Here is a 19296-nt window from a genome sequence, read left to right as displayed (position 1 = left end):
TGCCAATGAACTGCATGGCAGGCCGACATATGTCTGGTCAAGCATGAGGTGCCCAAGTGGGTGATGTTTTGGCCATGCGAGATACGCTTGAGACATATGTTGCAAATAGCAGCGGTGGGATCTGATGCACTCGTCTCAAAAAAGGCCCACACCAAAGAACTTTTGGAATAACAAGCACAGCGCCCTGCACACGCGGAGCTCTGCGGTGTGATGCAGTCGGTGTGCTGCCCTTAAGCTGGTACCTGGCGGGCATCCTGCCTCGTTGGTGATGTGCCTCTTCCTCCTCCTCACTCCTATCAGGCACCCACGTGGAGTCAGTGACCTCATCATCCCCTTCCTCCTCATCACTGGAGCAAACCTGACAGTATGCTGCAGCTGGGGGAACATGACTGCCAGATTGCTGTCCTTCTTGGGCACCCCCTCTCTCTGGGCTCACGTTACTGCCTTCCTCTAGCTGGGTACCATCATCGGAGCCTTCAAAACGCTGGGCATCCTCCTGGAGCATTTACCCAACACTGTGGTCAAACAGTTCGGGGGAATCCTCAGGAGGATATAGTGGAGCTAGGGAAGGAGTGACTGATGCCATTGAGCCGAGGGAAGAGGCCGTGTTGGCAGCTGCTTTGCCAGACAAAGTACCCTGAGCCTGGGTGAGAGAGGATGAGGAGGATGAGGACGGCTTGGTCATCCACTTTACCAAGTCTTCCGCATGTTGCGGCTCAACACGGCCAGCTGCCGAAAAAAAGGACAAGCGTGTCCCATGGCCACGTGCTGATAAAGATGCACCGTCTCCACGACCAACACTGTTGCCTCTAGACACAGAGCCTGCTTGCCCTCTTTTATTGGCTTGTGATGGTCTGCCTCTCCTTGTTGGCCTTCCAGACATACTAATGGCCTGCAATGAGATGTAGCTGCACAAAGCTGGGATGTATATATATACTGATACAGCAGCTAGCAGAATCAACTGCCTACCTGTAGTATTATTAGTATGAGAACACCGCCAATTGTCTTCAGGTAGCTTTAGATGCACACTATGCAGAGGACACAGTACACTAACTGTAAATACTGTAGCTGCCTGCCTGTGGTATTAATAGGAGCAGAACAACAGCAATTGTCTTCAGGTAGCTTTAGGTGCACACTGTGCAGAGGACGCAGTACACTAACTGTAAATACTGTAGCTGCTGCCTATGGTATTAATAGGATCAGAAGAACACCACCAATTTTCTTCAGGTAGCTTTAGGTGCATACTGTGCAGAGGTCACAGTACACTAACTGTAAATACTGTAGCTGCCTGCCTGTGGTATTAATAGGATCAGAAGAACACCACCAATTTTTTTCAGGTAGGTTTAGGTGCACACTGTGCAGAGGACACGGTACACTAACTGTAAATACTGTAGATGCCTGCCTGTGGTATTAATAGGATCAGAAGAACACTACCAATTTTCTTTAGGTAGCTTTAGGGACACACTGTGCAGAGGACGCACTACACTAACTTGTAAATACTGCAGCTGCCTGTGGTACTAATAGGATCAGAAGAACACCATCAATTTTCTTCAGGTAGCTTTAGGTGCACACTGTGCAGAGGACGCACTACACTAACTTGTAAATACTGCAGCTGCCTGCGGTACTAATAGGATCAGAAGAACACCACCAATTTTCTTCAGGTAGCTTTAGGTGCACGCTGTGCAGAGGACGCACTACACTAACTTGTCAATACTGCAGCTGCCTGCGGTACTAATAGGATCAGAAGAACACCACTAATTTTCTTCAGGTAGCTTTAGGTGCACACTGTGCAGAGGACGCACTACACTAACTGTAAATACTGCAGCTGCCTGCGGTGCTAATAGGATCAGAAGAACACCACCAATTTTCTTCAGGTAGCTTTAGGTGCACACTGTGCAGAGCACGCACTGCACTAACTGTAAATACTGTAGCTAATAGGACTAATAGGATCAGAAGAACACCAGCAATTTTCTTCAGGTAGCTGTACATACTGTAAAAACACCTGCCTGTCAGTAGGAAGAGAATAACAGGAACGGATGTAGCTAAACTAAATACAGTAATATATATATATATATATATATATATATATATATATATATATATATATATATATATATACACACACACACACACACACACACACACACACAACACCTAGGATGCATATATGAATACACAATACACTGTAAGTGCAGCTAACTGACTTGCCTGCCTACTCTATCTAACTTAAATCAAATGACACTGTCTCTCTCTCTCTATCAACGCCGGAACACACTACACTGGGCCGACGTGCAGGCGGCCTTATATAGTGTGGGGCATGTAATAAACCCCCTGAGCCATAATTGGCCAAAGCCACCATGGCTTTGGCCAATTACGGCTCTCTGTACAGGCGGCACTGTGATTGGCCAAGCATGCGGGTCATAGTGACGCGTCACTCGAATTTGGCGCGAACGGCCCATATCATTCGTAATTCGACGAATGGTCGAACAGGCACTTCCCCGTTCTGCGGCTCCATGACAAGATCGCCGGAAGACCAGCGCACATCGAGTCCGCCGGTCCCGCGGGCACGGTCATGTTGTACGCGGCGGGCGCCTGCTAGCCCCGGCTCTTAAAGGGGACGTACAGGTAGGCCCATTTGCCCAGCGCTGCCATTGTGCCGACGTATATCGGCGTGCAGCGTTTGGCAAGTGGTTAAGGAGTGCATTGTATACAGAGTGCAGAGTTCAGGAAGGAGGGGGGAGTTACAACCAGAGTGCAGTGTTCAGGGGTGCACTGCATACAGGGTGCAGAGTTCAGCCTTATTCCACATTTGTTTACCTCTGCATCCCCCATCCACATCTAACTTTCACCCCTTTTCAGCTCTGACCTCTGCATGCAATACCCCCCCCCACTCCTCTGCCCCCCATCTTCTCCCCACCTCCTTAAAAACACCATCTTCCACATGTCCTACTTTTGTTTCTGCATTAGGCTGAAGCACCCAGTCGTATTTAGTACCTCCCCACACACTGTAGTTGGCTCCAACTCTCTCACTTGTGGGGAGGTTATGCAGTGGGGTTGTCGGCATCCGCACTGCACCCCGGGCATCTGAATCTCCCTTGTCCTCATCCTGCATTCAGTGGGGGCCACTCAGGAGAGATCTATGGGAGCCATTGGAAGACAAGCTGTCGCTTGTAAGCACAGAAGCTGGACTTCTATGTTTATACGTGATAGTGGTGAGTAGGGAGCAGAGGTCCTGAGCCAGAGGTTGTGGAACTGAGTTCCAAGTTCCAGATGAAAAAAAGCCCTGGTCCCCAGTGTAGTATACATCCAGAACCACAGAGAGCCCCCAGTGTTCAGTTGCCCCACACACTGGCTTCATGAACACAGTGTAGTGTGTACACAGTGGGAAAGAAACTCAGGGCTCTGGAATAGGGTTGCCACCTGTCCGGGATTCCCCTGGACAGTCCGGGTTTTGAATCACGTGTCCGGGTTTCTGCGGACTGAAACCCGTACACATTATATAGACAGGGCTGTGGCTCCCCAAGTAACCAAGGTAGTCACACACAGATCTGTTGCCGTTCAGGAGCTGTGGGCGGCTGTCTGGGGGGGCAGGTTCGGCATCACTGGGGTGCAGGGTGTGATGTCAGCAAGCGCAATTTGGCCACACCGACGTTTTGCTGCGGCACGCTATGTGCACCGCATCACTACTCTTCTTGGGGCACCCAAAGGTATTCCAGACCGCTAAAGTGTTCGGGTTTGGCTTGAAAAAAAGGTGGCAACCGTACTCTGGAATCTTATGCTGCAGGTGTCATGCAAACTTATGAATGCACTGTGGGCAAGATTATGTGCATTACTTTGAAAAAAAAGTGCTCATAGAAGAAAATCACATTAAATTTACAAAAACAACACATGTAATGTACTGTATTCACGTTCTTGCCAGATTCCAACATGGCTTCCAGCGTGATCGCGGCATAACGTAAACGTAAGCCGAGGGAACGATGGGATAGGTAATCCTTCGTAGAGACTGCACGCCGAGCTCCCGGTGTTGTCAGGCTGCTGTGTGATCACGTGATCTCGCCACGCGGGGACCCTCCCCTGTGTTATGCCGGGAGAGGAATAGAGTGCGGAGTGTTAACCCTTCCAGGGCCAGGCAGACCGTGCTCTGAGTATGTGTGCAAGGGGGGTGCGGCTTCGTCATTAACTAATTCACCGCCAGCAGTGAAATGCATGTGCCATTGTGTGTTCTAAGAGCAGGGCTTTTATATCTCAGGGCTAATTTAACAGAAGAGCCATGTGCTGAGTGCAGGAATGTGTACTAAATCACCAATCTGTAGCCTTGTTTTACTGTAGTGCTGGAAAGTGAAGTGGGTTTGTGCTGCACTGTGCAATGTTATTGTTACCTTTGCCCTGGTAGGGAGGATAGCCCACTTGTTTGTAGTGATTGCTATGTAGTAGGAGGATGGAACGAGAGCCCTTCACCCGTATACAAAGGCTGCATTTTATCATCACGGTGGATACTCATTTTTTTGTATTTTTTCCAGCAGTTAAATATTCCTGAAAGAAAATGTCTGGAATAAAAAGAACCATTGAAGGCAAGGATCCGGATTATGAAGATATATCAGTCGTTCATCAGAACAAGCGGCATAAGTCCAATGAAATATCAGGTAGATGACAAAAATGTTTTTTTTTTTTTTTTTTTTTTTTTTTTTTACAGCAGACCGTCATTCCCAAAGCAGGGTATTCAGGGCTAATGATGAGCTCTGGGGTGTTGGCAGAGCCCGCCAGGAAGTCGCAAACACGCCTGATCTCATCCTTATTCAGGGCTGCTCACTGGGGGGGGTTACAAAGAGTGGCACAGGCTTTATTCCCGCTAAGCTGAGCAGTAAGGATGAGCTCCGGCGTGTTTGCACAGCCCACATGCAGAGCCCACCAGGAAGTCGGCACTGCGCTAATTACAGGCAGTGAGATATTGTCCCGATGCACGGCTGCAGAGATCGGGAAACGTCTCACTGCCTGTGATTAGCGCAATGCAGACTTCCTGGCGGGCTCTGCACGTGGGGTGTGCGAACACGCCAGAGCTCATCCTTACTGAGCAGTAGAGATGGGCTCAGGCGTGTTTGGATCGTAGTCCCAACCCACCTGAGCAATCCCGCCAGGAAGCCACCATTGCACACCGCCAATCATAGGCAGTGATGCATTTTCTAAGCACACAGCTGCACATACACACGCTGCCTATGATTGGCGGTGTGCAGTGACGTAGGATTGCCACCTCATCCCTTTAAACCCGAACACATATGAATTACACAGGTTCTGAGGCTAATTAAATGCAGATAAGGCAACAAGTGAGTTTAATTACCACCTTAATCAGCCACAGAATTTGTGTAATTAATATGTGTTTCAGGTTTAAAGGGATGAGGTGGCAACTCTACAGTAACGGCTTACCGTGGGATTGCTCAGGTGGGTTGGGACCACAATCCAAAACACGCCTGAGCCTATCCCTACTGAGCAGATCCAGCTTCCAATTAAACTAAAGCTAAACTCACCTTTCCTTCTATGGTCCTTGTCCCTTGCCTGTACCAGCATCTTCTGGATGGCAGCTTTTGGCCATCTTAATTGACCAGCACAGGATGATGTCACTCCTATAAGTGTGCAGGATTTAGTCAGCTCTGCACACAGGGACCATGCTGCTGATGGAAGGTGTGTTTAAAGTAATTGTAAAGTCTTGTTTTTTTTAAGTTAAAAATAACAAAAATGTCATACTTACCTGCTCTGTGCAGTGGTTTTGCACAGAGCAGCCTAGATCCTCCTCTTCTCAGGTCCCTCTTCGGTGCTTCTGGCCCTCCTTTCTGTTCAGTGCCTCCATAGCAAGCAGCTTGCTATAGGGGCAGCCAAGCTGCAGCTTCCTGTGTCCATTCAGACACACAGCCCCTGCCCCACCCCCTTTCTCTCCTCATTGGCTGACTGAATTTGATTGACAGCAGCAGGAGCCAATGGCGCCATGCTGCTGTCTCAGCCAATGAGGAGGGGAGTTCCGGGCAGCTGACACACTCCTGTAACATCGCTGGATCTAGAGCAGGGATCTCCAAACTATGTCCCTCCAGTTGTTCAGGAACTACAATTCCCATCATGCCTAGTCATGTCTATGAATGTCAGAGTTTTACAATGCCTCATGGGACATGTAGTTCCACAACACCTGGAGGGCCGCAGTCTGGAGATCCCTGATCTAGAGGGACCTCAGGTAATTATTAGGGGGGCTGCTGCACACACAAGGCTTTTTATTTTAATGCATAGAATGCATTAGGAATAAAAAAACATTCTGCCTTTACAATCACTTTAATTTGTATTTTATTTCAATAAGCAGCCTGCCTGCTCGCTGTTTGGGACAAGGGAACTTTAGTTCCGCTGTAACAATAATAGTAATAGACCGTATTCCCATCACACACGTTCCTGGAATGGACTCTTAAAAGTACTGAGTGCTGCAGAAGCCGTCATTTGGATACCGAAGCACGCACGACACAGTGTAAATATTTGCCAGAACACCACAGATCTTCAGAATAAGTCCAAATTGTTTTTTTTTTTATTGAAGAAAGATCACATCACAAACAGAGAAGTACAAAGTTTCAGAGCCACACCGGACCCCTTCATCAGGCATATCTGATGAAGGGGTCCTGTGTGGCTCTGAAACTTTACAGTTTGTGATGTTGTTTTTCTTCAATAAAAAAACATTCAGACTTATTCTGAAGAACTGTGGTCTGCTGGCAAATGTTTATGCTTTAACAAAAGTGGCGAAAGTGCCTCCTGTTAATTAGGACCTATCTGCCCCCTGTTCTATGCTGTGTTTGCTATGTTGTTTATAGAAAAAAACAGCTTCTCCTTGTTCTGTGCATGCTCCAGTCCCTCTGGCCATTCCTGCTCAACTGAGATTGGGAGGGAGGAGGAGGGCTGTGCAGACTCTGCTCATGCAGTGGAATAGATGTGAGCCGCCAGAAGGCAGTTCACATTCTGTACGTCAGGTCCGACCTGGTGGGATCTGTGACAGTTTTCTATACTTAAAACCCCCACTATCTCTTTGTTAATTAGGTGTAGAACCCACACCAGTTTCTGTTTTACTCTAAAGCAGAAATAGAAACTGGCACAGATAGACCTGAAACAGGCCTTTCTGCTCTTTTAGCCACTTCACTTGATAATCAATCAGCACAGAGCCCCCTGTCAGAGGAGCACCTGATCAACTCTCCGCTACTCACGTCTGACAGACGCGAGTGAGAAAAAGACGATCAGCGGCTCTTCCTATTTACACTGTGATCAGCCGTGATTAGACACGGCTGATTATGTGGTAAAGAGTCTCCGTCAGAGACTCTTTACCTAGATCAGTGTGATGCGCACCCCCCCCCCCCCCCCCCCCCCCCCGCGGCTTGTTATCCTGAAGACGTCATATGACGTCTGGTCAGGATAACACAACCACTTTGCCGACGTCATATTGCTATATGGCAAGCAGCAAGTGGTTAAGGACCAAGCCTCTTTCAGAGGTTTGCTATTTACAAGTTATAAACAGGTTTTTTTTTTTTTGCTAGAAAATGACTTAGAAGCCCCAAACATTATACATTTTTTTTTCTAACACCTTAGAGGTCGCTACAATACGTTGTCACACCGTATTTGCGCAGTGGTCTTACAAGCGCACTTTTTTGGGAAAAAATACACCTTTTTGAATAAAAAAAATTAAACAACAGTAAAGTTAGCCCATTTTTTTTTTTTTTATATTGTGAAAGATAATGTTACGCTGAGTAAATTGATAACCAACATGTCAAGCTTCAAAATTGCGCCCGCTCGTGAAATGGTAACAAACTTTTACCCTTAAAAACCTCCATAGGCGACGTTTAAAAAATTCTACAGGTTGTATGTTTTGAGCTACAGAGGAGGTCTAGGGCTAGAATTATTGCTCTCGCTCTACTGATTGTGGCAATACCTCACATGTGTGGTTTGAACACCGTTTTCATATGTGGGCACTTCTCACTTATGCATTCTCTTCTGTACGTGAGCTCGGCGGGACGTGGCGCGTTTAGACATTTTTTTTTTTTCTTATTTATTTTCCCTTTTTATTTTTACACTGTTCTTTTAAAAAAAAAAAAAGGTGTCACTTTTATTCCAATTACAAGGAATGTAAACATCTCTTGTAATATAAAAAAAGCATGACTGGACCTCTTAAATATGAGATCTGGGGTCAAAAAGACCTCAATCTCATATTTACAATAAAAAAAACATTTTTGTTTAAAAAAAAAAAAAAATGACCCTTTTACGAGCCCTTTTAAGAGCTATGGGCGGAAGTGACGTTTTGACGTCGCTTCCGCCCTGCAATGGTATGGAGACGGGTGGGGGCCATCTTCCCTTTTACCGACAGCTCCGGTAAGCGGCGGAGGGCAAATATAAATATAAATATATTTTTTCCTTAATGCAGAAAATGCATTCATGTAAAAAATCATTAGCCTTTACAACCACTTTGTCTGATATCTCAAACAATGTTATCAGCTTTCCCAAGTATATTTTGTGACCTACAGTATACCTTCTCCCTATGTATTGGCGATAAGGACAGTGGAGTTATTTGTATTCCAGATCAGGTAAGCAGCCTAGATTGACAACACTGCTTTTTCATGAATACAGTGCAGTCCATGAGTGTTGTCTTCCTAGGACAGGAAATGTATTACTGACAGAATCACCAATTGAAAATACCAGGAATAAAAAGAATGGAAAAAAAAAATCTATTGCTGCCACCACATCTAAGAACTGATTAGCTGCAATATATAAATGGTTGATTTTAGGTTTAGAGAAGCACAATGGCTTTTTTACAGTTGTGTGAAGATCAGTGTTTTTCTATATGCCCTGTTAACATTGGAATGCAGGCGAATTGCTGTGTGGAAAAATTCAACTTGTTTGCATTTTTTTTGCACTACTCCAGGTAAAAAAAAAGAAAATAAACGGTCTTGCAGTGTAATAAAGCAAGGCACTGCCCCATGAAGCCAGTCCAGCATGGCCCTAAGCTAGTGTGAATCTGTCCTTAACTCGTTTAGTGCCAATGAATTATGTCATATGTCAGCAGCAGCAGTGGGGGGTTTTATACACACTGCCAGGAGTGCATCTTGATAAGTCAAATGTCAGCTGTACAGCTGCCTGATCGCTTCCACAGACCCCAGAATAGTTATGTTTCCCGAGCTCTGTTGTCCCAAGTGCAGGTTAAGGACCCTCATGGTGTGTACCCCTGGATAGAGGGGTGGCTGGAATAGAAGAAAATGATGGGTGCTGGGTAGAGTTGTGGCCCAAATAGAAGTGAATGGAGCTTGAACTGTGCTTCATTAGCTTTAGTAGAAGGTAGGTGAGACATCAGGGATCTGTTCAGAGAACTGGTCATAGCAAAATGCTATCGCATGTGAGACTTTTGGTCCCTTACATAAAAGTAAAGTTGAGTGCACATATAAAAGTAAACACGAGTGTTGGGAGAGCCTGCGCACAAAAATATTGATTGCACAATTACATATTGCACAATAAAGGTATAAGCAGAAAAGATATTCTCCTGCGCTGGTGCAGAGGGCCTTGGTAGGGGTGGTAGTATTTCTTAATGGTGTATGTGTGAAGAGATCATGCAAGCTCCGCTGCCTATGCCGACTAGGGGAAGTCCGTAGTATTATGTAAACAAGGAAAAGGAAGGAGCGTGGCCTGTTGCATGAATAGTTAAAAAAAGGAATTTAATATAAACAAAATGGGTATAAACTAAGAAATAATACATATTCGTACATATGAATAAAAGCGATTTTAGACATTTAATAGATTGATTTGTGATGCTATCCACACAAGGGATACTTGACTGGTTGGCTAACACATTTCGAGGGTTTTCCTCTTCGTCAGAGCCTTAGAGAGTCAAATCTAGTCTGTGTTTAAATGTATAAAAATAGATAAAGGAAGCTGGATGGGTAGTGTAACACTACATAGGTAGTATAGTGTTGCGAACAGGTTCTCTTTTGCTGTAGAGGTTATCCTTCCACATCTCAGCACTCTAAATAAAACAAGACACCAAACAAATATAGAGGTAGAATTGCAGACGCTAATGCAAATGTTAAAATCATAACAATATAAAATATATCTAAAACATGTATAAAAAATATATAATACATATATAATATATGTGTGTGTGTGTGTGTGTGTGTGTGTGTGTGTGTATAGGCATGGCACATAAACGCATATAGAAAGACGCACATATGCACAATTAAAAATGATAATAACCTCATTGGTGGCTTTTATGTGAAAACATAGTTTATGTTCTCAGATAAAAGCCACCAATGAGGTTATTATCATTTTCAATTGTGCATATGTGCACACGTGCGTCTTTCTATATGCGTTTATGTGCCATGCCTATACACACATATATATTATATATTTGTTACATATTGCACACCAGAGTGAGAGCAATAATTCTAGTGCCATTATTCAGAGTTAACTCTAAACTAATGACCTGTATGGGCTTTTAAACCGCTGCCTATGGAAAATTCCACAGGTGCTCTTCCTTTTAAGCCTGGACATGTTTTGTTCTCTTACACGGTGCAGCCTCATCTTTTATATTTTACTAAATAAATGGGTAATTTGTTGCTTATTTGTGCCCTAAAATGAACGCTATTGTATTTTTTGTTAAAAATACTACTCCCATTTTATTCTCTAGAGTCTCTGGTTTCAGAAAATCTTTATTTGAGGGTTTAGCTAATCTTCAGACCTAAAATTATTTTTAAACATGCAAACAAAATGCAAAAATGGCTCTGGTTAAAGAGGGTTAAATGAAAGGGTTAAAGAGGAACTTCACCTGAATCGTTAAAAAGTAAATAAAGGCACATTTAAAACTGTTGTGAAATGGCAAATTTAAAACAATATATTTACTGTTAATTGCTTGCTTTCATTTCTGTGATTTAGTGTTTTTGTGTGCACTGTTCATATCCCGGTGGCCATTTTCAGTAAGGGCAGAGGATTAAAAACACAAAAAAAAAAAAGAACTCCCTGGAAGGCACTGGTGAGGTAGTCTTCCCAGGAACAGCTGGGATGCATTGGCTATATCACCATGGGCTAAGAAAAGGAGGAAATACAATTTCTACAATTGTAAGTTGACACAACTATTATTTTACAATGCATGTAACTTGATTACAGATCAGCATGCAATGTAAATACTGTATTGACCATACTGTTCATTTTAAGTGATTACTGCCTTGTTTCCCAAAGTAATCGGCTTCGTACAGGAACAAATTACTACTATCTAATAGGGGTGTTCAGATCCTAGTCCAAACCCACCCGAGTGAGCCAGCTAGGTATCTGTATCTTGTATTGGTCCAGTCATAAGCGGCCAAACCATTCCCTGCCCCTCATGAACACAAGGGACGTGTATACGTGTAGCTGGGGGGCTGGGAAGCCCTTGGCATCTTCTGATTGGCTTTGTGCAATGACGGCTTCCTAGCAGGATAGCTCAGGTGGATTCAGACTGATCTGTACATGCACAAGCTCATCCCCGTTGCCCAGATAGAAAGGGCCAACTCCAAGTGTCTGCATGAAGTAATGGCTACATGTTGGATTGACTAGCATCATACATCAGTTACAGCTGGTTCATATTTTAATGAAATGGCAATTTTGTTCCCAAACTTATATATTATATTATCAGTAGCACTATGTACTACTTTATCATCATTTTATCATCGCTTGTTGACTTGACATGTCTTTTCTTTTCCTGTTGATATAGCTCGAGATTCTGCAATCTTGAAGATAGAATCTGTTGTTAAGGATCAGTTTGCTGTTGAACTGAAGAATAAAGAACATGAGATTGAAGTTATTGATCAGGTAAGAATAACCTAGTGGTATCTGAAAGGCATATCTACTTGGGTTTTAAAAACGAACCAATCGGTGATCTTCTGCACAAAATCTACTGGAGAATTTACAGAATGATCTGTCCTGTTCTTGTAAGACTGGCTTTAAGGCTGCTTTATTCATATCTCACTTCCCATCTCTGCATCATGTTGCTGTTGTCTCTCAGGAGGAGATTTATTAAAACTGGAGAGTGCAAAATCTGGTGCAGGTGAGCTGTGTATAGTAAACAATCAGCTTCTAGCTTTTATTATCAAAGCTTAATTGAACAAGATGAAGTTAGAAGCTGATTGGCTACCATGCACAGCTGCACCAGAGTGCTCCAGTTTTAGTAAATCTCCACCTTAGTGTTGCTAAGGCCTACAGCAGAGATTGTAATTAATTCCAGTTATTTTAGCAAAATCAGAGTATCTTTAAAAGTGAAATGAGTTGCATATTGAGGAGTCTTGTAGGCTTAACATGACATTCAGTAATAAATACACCTGAAGAATCACCACTTGTTTTTGTTTATTTGAATGCATCTGACAGCTAGAGCCACATATTTTGAGTTCCTATATTTCCTAAAAGCTTATCATAACATAAGGACTTATAAGTATGTTTTAACCACAGTGAGCTGCAAATGAAGTCCCTAAAATGTATGTCATTCAAAATAAATTAAGAAAAAAAAACATATTCTCTGCAATACATGCTGATTTCACCATGTTTTCTCTTTCTGCAAGTACAGAAAAATACCCGCTGATCTGCCAGAAATCCAGTCAGCTCCAAACTTCCTGCTGAACTGAAATGCCAACTAGGGTTTAACAGCCATGATGTGAAGAAAGATCTGGTTGGCCACATGTTTTTCATAAAATCAACCTTTATTGATTCATAATTCACAGCGACAATTCACAATGTACAAACAGGGAATATAGCCACCAGCTAACACGTTTCACACCAACCTAGGAGCTTAATCAGGGTTACCAGCCTGACTACAAAACTCCTATCCCCCAACCCTCTGTGACCCACCCACGTACACAAACGGGGGTAGATGTACTAAATCTGATGCAGCTGTGCATGGTAGTCAGTCTGCTTCTGGCTTCTAACTTCAGCTGGTTCAATCAAGCTTTGTCAATAAAACCGGGCAGCTGATGATTTTGTACTCTCCAGTTTTAGTGAATCATCCCCATTGACTTCTTTCCTAGCAAAACAATGCTGCTGCCTTTACTCACAAGAGCCTGCTCACACAATGTAGAGAAAGGGCTCTTGGAAGATGTAATTTAGGGGAAAGCCTGTATCAGTGGGAACTGAACTCCCAACAGTTCCCGCTGCAAGAGTTTTATAAGCGTAATGATGTTACAGGGAGTGATAAATGCTCTTTCTCACCACAGAAACTGGATAAAACAGAAACATTGCAGGGATGAGCTTAAGGTGAGAGGGAGGTTTTGGAAAAAAAAATGGATACTGTCTGGACCTACATATATGCAGTAATCCTGAAGGGTTAAGGTAAAACTGACACAACACAAATAGTCCAACTAGGAAAGCCTGAATTTTTCTCAGTTTCTTACTAGCAAAAGAAGCCACGATTAGGATGACAGCCCTGGAACCTGCACCAATAGCAGTCTGCGGCTCCTATAGTGTATCAGCACCAGTTCCCTAAAATGTTTATGAACCTGTGGAATGCACAGCCCTTAATGTACTGTGTACTTTATTCTCATGCTCTCTTCTGCCCAGAAGCAGGCTGTAAAATCATGGCTTGCACTGTGCAGATGAGGCTGATTTACTTCTTGTAGGGCAGTGATGTCTCTGCCAGTGGATGTGGTGCATTCAGCTTCGTAGACCTGTACCTAGAACTAGGGTGACTTTCTGGGACTCTGTCCTTATTTTATTACAACCAGCCTAAGCTGGAAGCATGAAGGTATCTTTTGGTGTGATGTCAGTTGATGTCACGAAGATGAGTTGGCACTGGGGTGTGGTGAAAATTAGAGCTAAACTCCTAGCTGCTGCTGTGAGAAGAGCTGTTCCTTTATTCATTCAACAGTGGAATGGTAAGAGAAACTAATGTGATGTGAATTATTAAACTACAATAATATGTTTTTTTTTTCTTTCTAAAGCCTTGTCCTCAACCTTCTATAGCAGCAAGATGTTTGTCAAGGTTCTTTGTCCTTAGAAACATACTGTATAGGATTTATTGTAAGTGAGCTGTCTGACAAAAATGTCGTGCTATTTTGGCTCACTCTTATTTTGTGTTTTTTTTTTTTTTTTGTTTCTTATTTAGAGACTGAATGAGGCTAGACGTATGATGGATAAACTCAGAGCATACATTGTGGCTAATTATTACGCTTCTGCAGGGTTTGGTAAAGGACATGAGGTAAGCAATGTATTCCATTTCATTCCAATATTCTATTCAGGGATTTTCAACAATTTAATAAACCCCTTTTTTAAACATTATTTATTATAGTAGATATGTTCTTGTTTTCCCTAGGGCACCTCTGCCTGTGATCCCACAATTCTAAATCATCCATCTATCAAAAAATTCCTGGAATCCCCTTCACGAGCTTCATCTCCTGCAAACCATCGTTCAGACACCCCTTCTGTCAGTAATTCGGAAACTGACTCTGTATGTACTCCCAGTGAGCTTCTGGATAAAGATAGTCATGTAGCTACCAAAACTGTGCACAAAGGGACCTCTGCTGCAGATGGAAAACTTGGGAAGGTATGAATTTTGAGGTTTTAGTAGCCTGCACCAAAAATAAAAAGTTGCACTGATGTAAATATTTGAGCGTTTTACACATTATACACATTGTGGTGGAGAATGTAAATCATTCTCCTCCATTGAGCAACACCTTATTTTTCGCTTTTGGGTTATACTGCCACCTACAGTACTGTTGTCATGTGTGCCCCCCAGCTGACACTCTTACTCATGGCTGCTTTCATTGTGCTGTCTGATGGTGAAGCACTCGTCTGCAGCCTGGAATTTGTTGCTCTTTACTCCTAGAGTCTATTCTGCCATCAGAGTGTAGCTCTGTTGGGTGTGGCCTGCTCCCTTTTGGCCAAGGTTTTGACTATAGTTACACAAAACCCTATGACTCAAATCACCCAGTTATATAGAGACTCTGACTCCGAAAGCCACAAATGCGGTCCTGCACCTTTTCCTGCAGACTCTACATCTGATCTGCCCGCAGCCTTGATTGCTTCTGAGTAGCTGAGAGACTTTGTCTGAGTGAGAGTTGCTTCAGTCTTTGCTTGATGAGCTTTACCCTGAGAAGTCATAGTCCTCTGATATTATTTCAAAGTTAAGAGAACACTGTAGCCCTTATCAATGCATATCAGCTTGTTTCCATTAGTGCTTTCTCTTGTTTTGGGTCTTCTAGAGCCACCAAAAGACCCAAAACAAGAGTTTTTCCAACTCTTTCCCTACCAAGATTGGCAATACTCCGACAAGCTGTTTGCTCCTCCCAAATTCTTATTAGTCTTGTACCCATTTGGGAAGGATTTTTTAAAAAGCGGGTCTATCGCCACTGTTCTGGCAGTTTCCTGTCTTAACAAATCAACTACCATGCCGGTAGAGGATTCATCTGTCTTTGACAATTCTGTTGTTCAGTGGATGGAAGCCCACTCTGTTCTCACTAGAGAGTCGTGCACTTCACCCCATCCTGGCTGTACTTTACAGTTCCAAACTATGGCTGACTGGTCAAAATCTATAAAGAGATCTTACCACTGTTAAAGTTGATCCCGTGCTTATAGAATGCATGGAGAAAATGTCTATGAACCTCAGTTGTGAGTGCTTGCACGGGTCTCCTGTCTGTACATATGCATAACATACTGTGGTTAAGGGCTGAATTGCGGAACCCATCTTCAGGAAGCATCTGATCCCCATTGCTTTCAAGGGAGGTCTCTGAACATACTGCAAAATATTCTCCCTTTTATCATTTCCTCTTAAACGTTCCTTTTGTTTCTCCACTCCCCTCCACGTAAGGACTTCCCAGGCTTGACTCCCAGTCCATCCAAAAAGTCTGAAGCTCAAAGTTTGCCTAACCCTCAGACAAACCTTCTTCATTATAAAGGCGAAGCCCTTAATGATGTTTGTTGTCCATTGCGGACACTTGGACATCATATGTGTCATATGACATCATAGATGCTTAGGTGGAAGAGGTGGTAACCCAGGGCTACAAACTAGAATTTTGTTTATTACCACCTCCAAATTTCCTTTGACTCCACACAGATTGGCAGATCTCCATCAAGCCCTTTCAAGTCTTTTGAACCAAGGTGTCATGCCCACAGTTCCTGTGACAGGTCTCAAGGCTTTTTCTCCAACCTATTCAAAGTCCCAATCCCAAAGAGGAAATCTGTCCCATCTTGGATGTCAAGGCTCTGAATGTTATCATTTGACCTAGAGAATACTGCATGGAATCCTCCAGGTTGGTCCTCGCCTCCCTTCACCAGAGAGACATTCTGGCTTCTTTGAACGTCAAGAATATTTAACTACACGACCCTATACTTTGCTGTGGGGCTCTGACACTACAGTTTGTTCTCCCTTTAGTCTCTCATTTGCACAGGTGTTCAGCAAGGTGCTGCCCCCAGTATTAGCCCTACTGTTTTCATGTGATCCTCATTGTGGGACGCTTAGACGACCTTCTGTTGAGGAACAGTCACACTGGGCTCCATCGGGTAATGTGACATTGACTATCCAGACAGTACAGCGGTTTGGATGGATCCTGAACTTTAAGGCCGGCCATACACGGTTCGAATCTTGGACGGTTCAGCGGGAACCAGCCGAGATTCAAATTGTTAATGGGCAGGTTGAATGTACCAAGTGGATTGACCAGATTCACTTACGATTATTGCTGGTGGCTCCTATAGCTAGCAATAATCGCTGTCCTCTACTGGCAGGGTCAGCTTCCCCCGGCGGGAGAAGACAATTGCTGATTCCCCTGTCAGCATTGTCTGTGTTAATGGAAGAATCATGCAAATTTCTTTTCTGCAATCCATGGTTGCAGGAGAGAAATTTGCACAGTGTATGGCCGGCCTAAAATCTTCACTGGAACTTACCCATTGTTTGGAGTATCTGGGTCTAGTCCTGGATATTGTTCAGAGTGTTTTACCTTTTCTATCTCCAGATTCAAGCTCTCTGGCTTAGCACTCCTGACTTTCAGCAGGGTCCACACTTCAAAACCCAACCAGGACACCACCTGCTTGGAGTTTTCATGTTCTCCCTGAGAGATGTCGATAAGTTATTTGGCTCTTGTCAAAATTGGCCCTAGTATGTATACGAATGCATGTAAGTTAGGGGGGGAGTGATGTAAATGTACACTATATAAAGTGCTACATAAATTGTTGGTTCTATATAAATAACTATAAAAAAAGAATCATTCTAGGCAGGCCCATTTACCCAGTTTCACTCCAGACCTCTATAATGCAAGATTCTGTCATTTAGGGGGAAAACAGTCAAGTCTCTGGACAGAGCAGTTCATTGGCACCAAGGACCAAGCTTTACCTGGCCTGGTAGGTAAGTAATCCGGGTCTGAATTCAGTGAAGGCCTTATTTTTCCATCTTCTGGATCATCTTCGGATGCCAGCTTGTAGGGCTGGGAAGGGGTCCTTAACGCTCAGTCAGTGAAGGAAGCTTCATAATTAGGGAAGTCTTGTCTTTTGATCAACATCCTGGAATGACTTGGCTGTCTCTGCAGCTCTGAACCATCCTGCTGAAAGGTCATCTTATCCAGATTCAGCAGGACAGTGCTGGAGTAGTGGCATACATCAGCCTCAGGGAAGAACCAGAGGTCTCACCACAGCAAGAGTGGTGGATCAAACATTATATCGAGCAGAACTATATGCTCCAGCCTTGCCTGCCATGTACATCACAGGCATTGACAATTGGCGGGATGACTTTGCCAAACGACAGCACTTGGACCTTGGGGTGTTGTCCCTATGCCTGGAGGTGTCTCAGGACCTGTATTGCAGGTGAGGAATGCCAGATGTAGATTTCCTGGCTTTCAGGTTTAACAATCTGGACTGGCTTGTTTTCAGGCACAGGGATCCTTTAGTGGAAGCAGTGGATGCTCTAGTGGCTCTGTGGGATTAGTACACAAGCTTCTTCGTTGTATACTTCTCAGGATCAAGATGGAGAGTGTACTAGTCAGCCTCATTTTTCCAGACTGGCCCAGGCAGATGTGATGCAGCAATTTGGTAGCATTCCTGTTGGATACTTTTTAGGCACTGCCACCTTGCTTCAGGGATGCTGGCTGTAACTGCATTGCAGTTAACCAAAAGGAAATGTCTTTCCATTTTCAAGATGGTTCTTTCAGAAAGACTGATTTCCTTTTGTCATCCTGAATGTTCCCTGTAAGAGTACTTGGGCTTCACCTGCTACCATTTCTAGGTGACTCAAAGCATCATTCAAGCATATGGCCTCCAGGATCTGGTTCCTCCTTTCCTGACAAGGCGCACTTTACTAGAGCTGTGAGTGCTTTTTGGGCCTTTTGACATCAACTCAATTTTGTCCCAAAATTTACAAGGCTGCCACCTGGTCTTCTGTTCACAGTTCTACCAGGTGGACTTTATGGTCTCATCTGATACCAGCTTTGTGCCCAGGGTCCTTCAAGTGGCTCTATGAGGTTGCAGCTAGTCCCCAGTTCTCTGCTGTTTTTTGGGGGCCTTGTAGCATTTGTTTTCTGTGTTGTTCACCCTCAGTTTGGACATCCTGTAGGTAAAAGACTTAATGTGTTCCTCAACAGACAAGAAAGAAGATTTGATTTTTGTATTCTCCAAAAAAAACTTTTCATGTAATACACTGAGTAACACAGGTTCCACTTTTCTGTGTTTTTCTATCATGCTCTCTGTACTGCTGTGCTAGAAAACTATGGCCTGCTGTTAGTATGGGGGTTAGCCTGGGATGGCCTACAGTTTTTAGTTTGCCAGTGCCCAATCCACCTGTAGGCACCAGTATACCTGAAGGTCAGATTTCCTGTGTCCCTCAGTGGACAACATGAAAAAGATTTTCAAGCAGTTGTAAGGAAAGGAAAAGAGGATAAGAGCTGATATTCAGGCAAGTGAATGAATAGTAACTAATAGTAGCTAATTGTTGTACAATTTTATTAATATTTATGTTAGCCTACTGAAATCTGGATGCTGTTGGCAACTAATCATCCATAATGCTGCAAGTATTTCATACAATACTATAACGAAATCTCTGAATCTAAGAATCTGCCCCACCTGTATAGAAAAATTCAGCCATTTGCTCCTGTGTGTAGATGCTTTTTCTCAGTAGCATGTCATAGCTGACCCAAGAACAAAAAAAAAAACAGCAAAGCTCTCAGCGCTTAACTTTGTCTCAATGGATGCAGGGCTGAATGTGGCCACACTACTAAAGTGTTGATATAAGCACATTTAATCACACAGAATAATGTATGAAAATAACGGTTGCACTCATACAAATCATGTGGAGGTAGTCCTGTT

General features: G+C 43.6%; 1 protein-coding gene across 4 annotated transcripts in view; it reads left to right on the top strand.

Annotated features, from left to right (window-relative positions):
- The first annotated feature begins 3927 nt into the window (after positions 1 to 3927).
- The window catches only part of YEATS2 (YEATS domain containing 2), a 114322-nt gene continuing 98953 nt past the window's right edge, over positions 3928 to 19296 (top strand). For 2 of the 4 annotated variants that reach the window (XM_073625818.1, XM_073625815.1), the window contains exons 1-5: positions 3963 to 4145; positions 4521 to 4643; positions 11741 to 11838; positions 14117 to 14209; positions 14324 to 14554. In XM_073625818.1, the coding sequence (XP_073481919.1) occupies positions 4544 to 4643; positions 11741 to 11838; positions 14117 to 14209; positions 14324 to 14554 (522 nt within the window). In that variant the 5' untranslated portion in view covers positions 3963 to 4145; positions 4521 to 4543. Of the gene's footprint in view, positions 4146 to 4520; positions 4644 to 11740; positions 11839 to 14116; positions 14210 to 14323; positions 14555 to 19296 lie in introns of all 4 variants that reach the window. The other 2 variants (XM_073625817.1, XM_073625816.1) reach the window with 2 other exon arrangements.

This window comes from Aquarana catesbeiana, linkage group LG04, assembly GCF_042186555.1.
Source record: "Aquarana catesbeiana isolate 2022-GZ linkage group LG04, ASM4218655v1, whole genome shotgun sequence".
Lineage (NCBI taxonomy): Eukaryota > Metazoa > Chordata > Amphibia > Anura > Ranidae > Aquarana > Aquarana catesbeiana.
The sequence above is the reverse complement of the archived record's forward strand: the minus strand, read 5'-3'. Positions and strand labels throughout refer to the sequence as shown.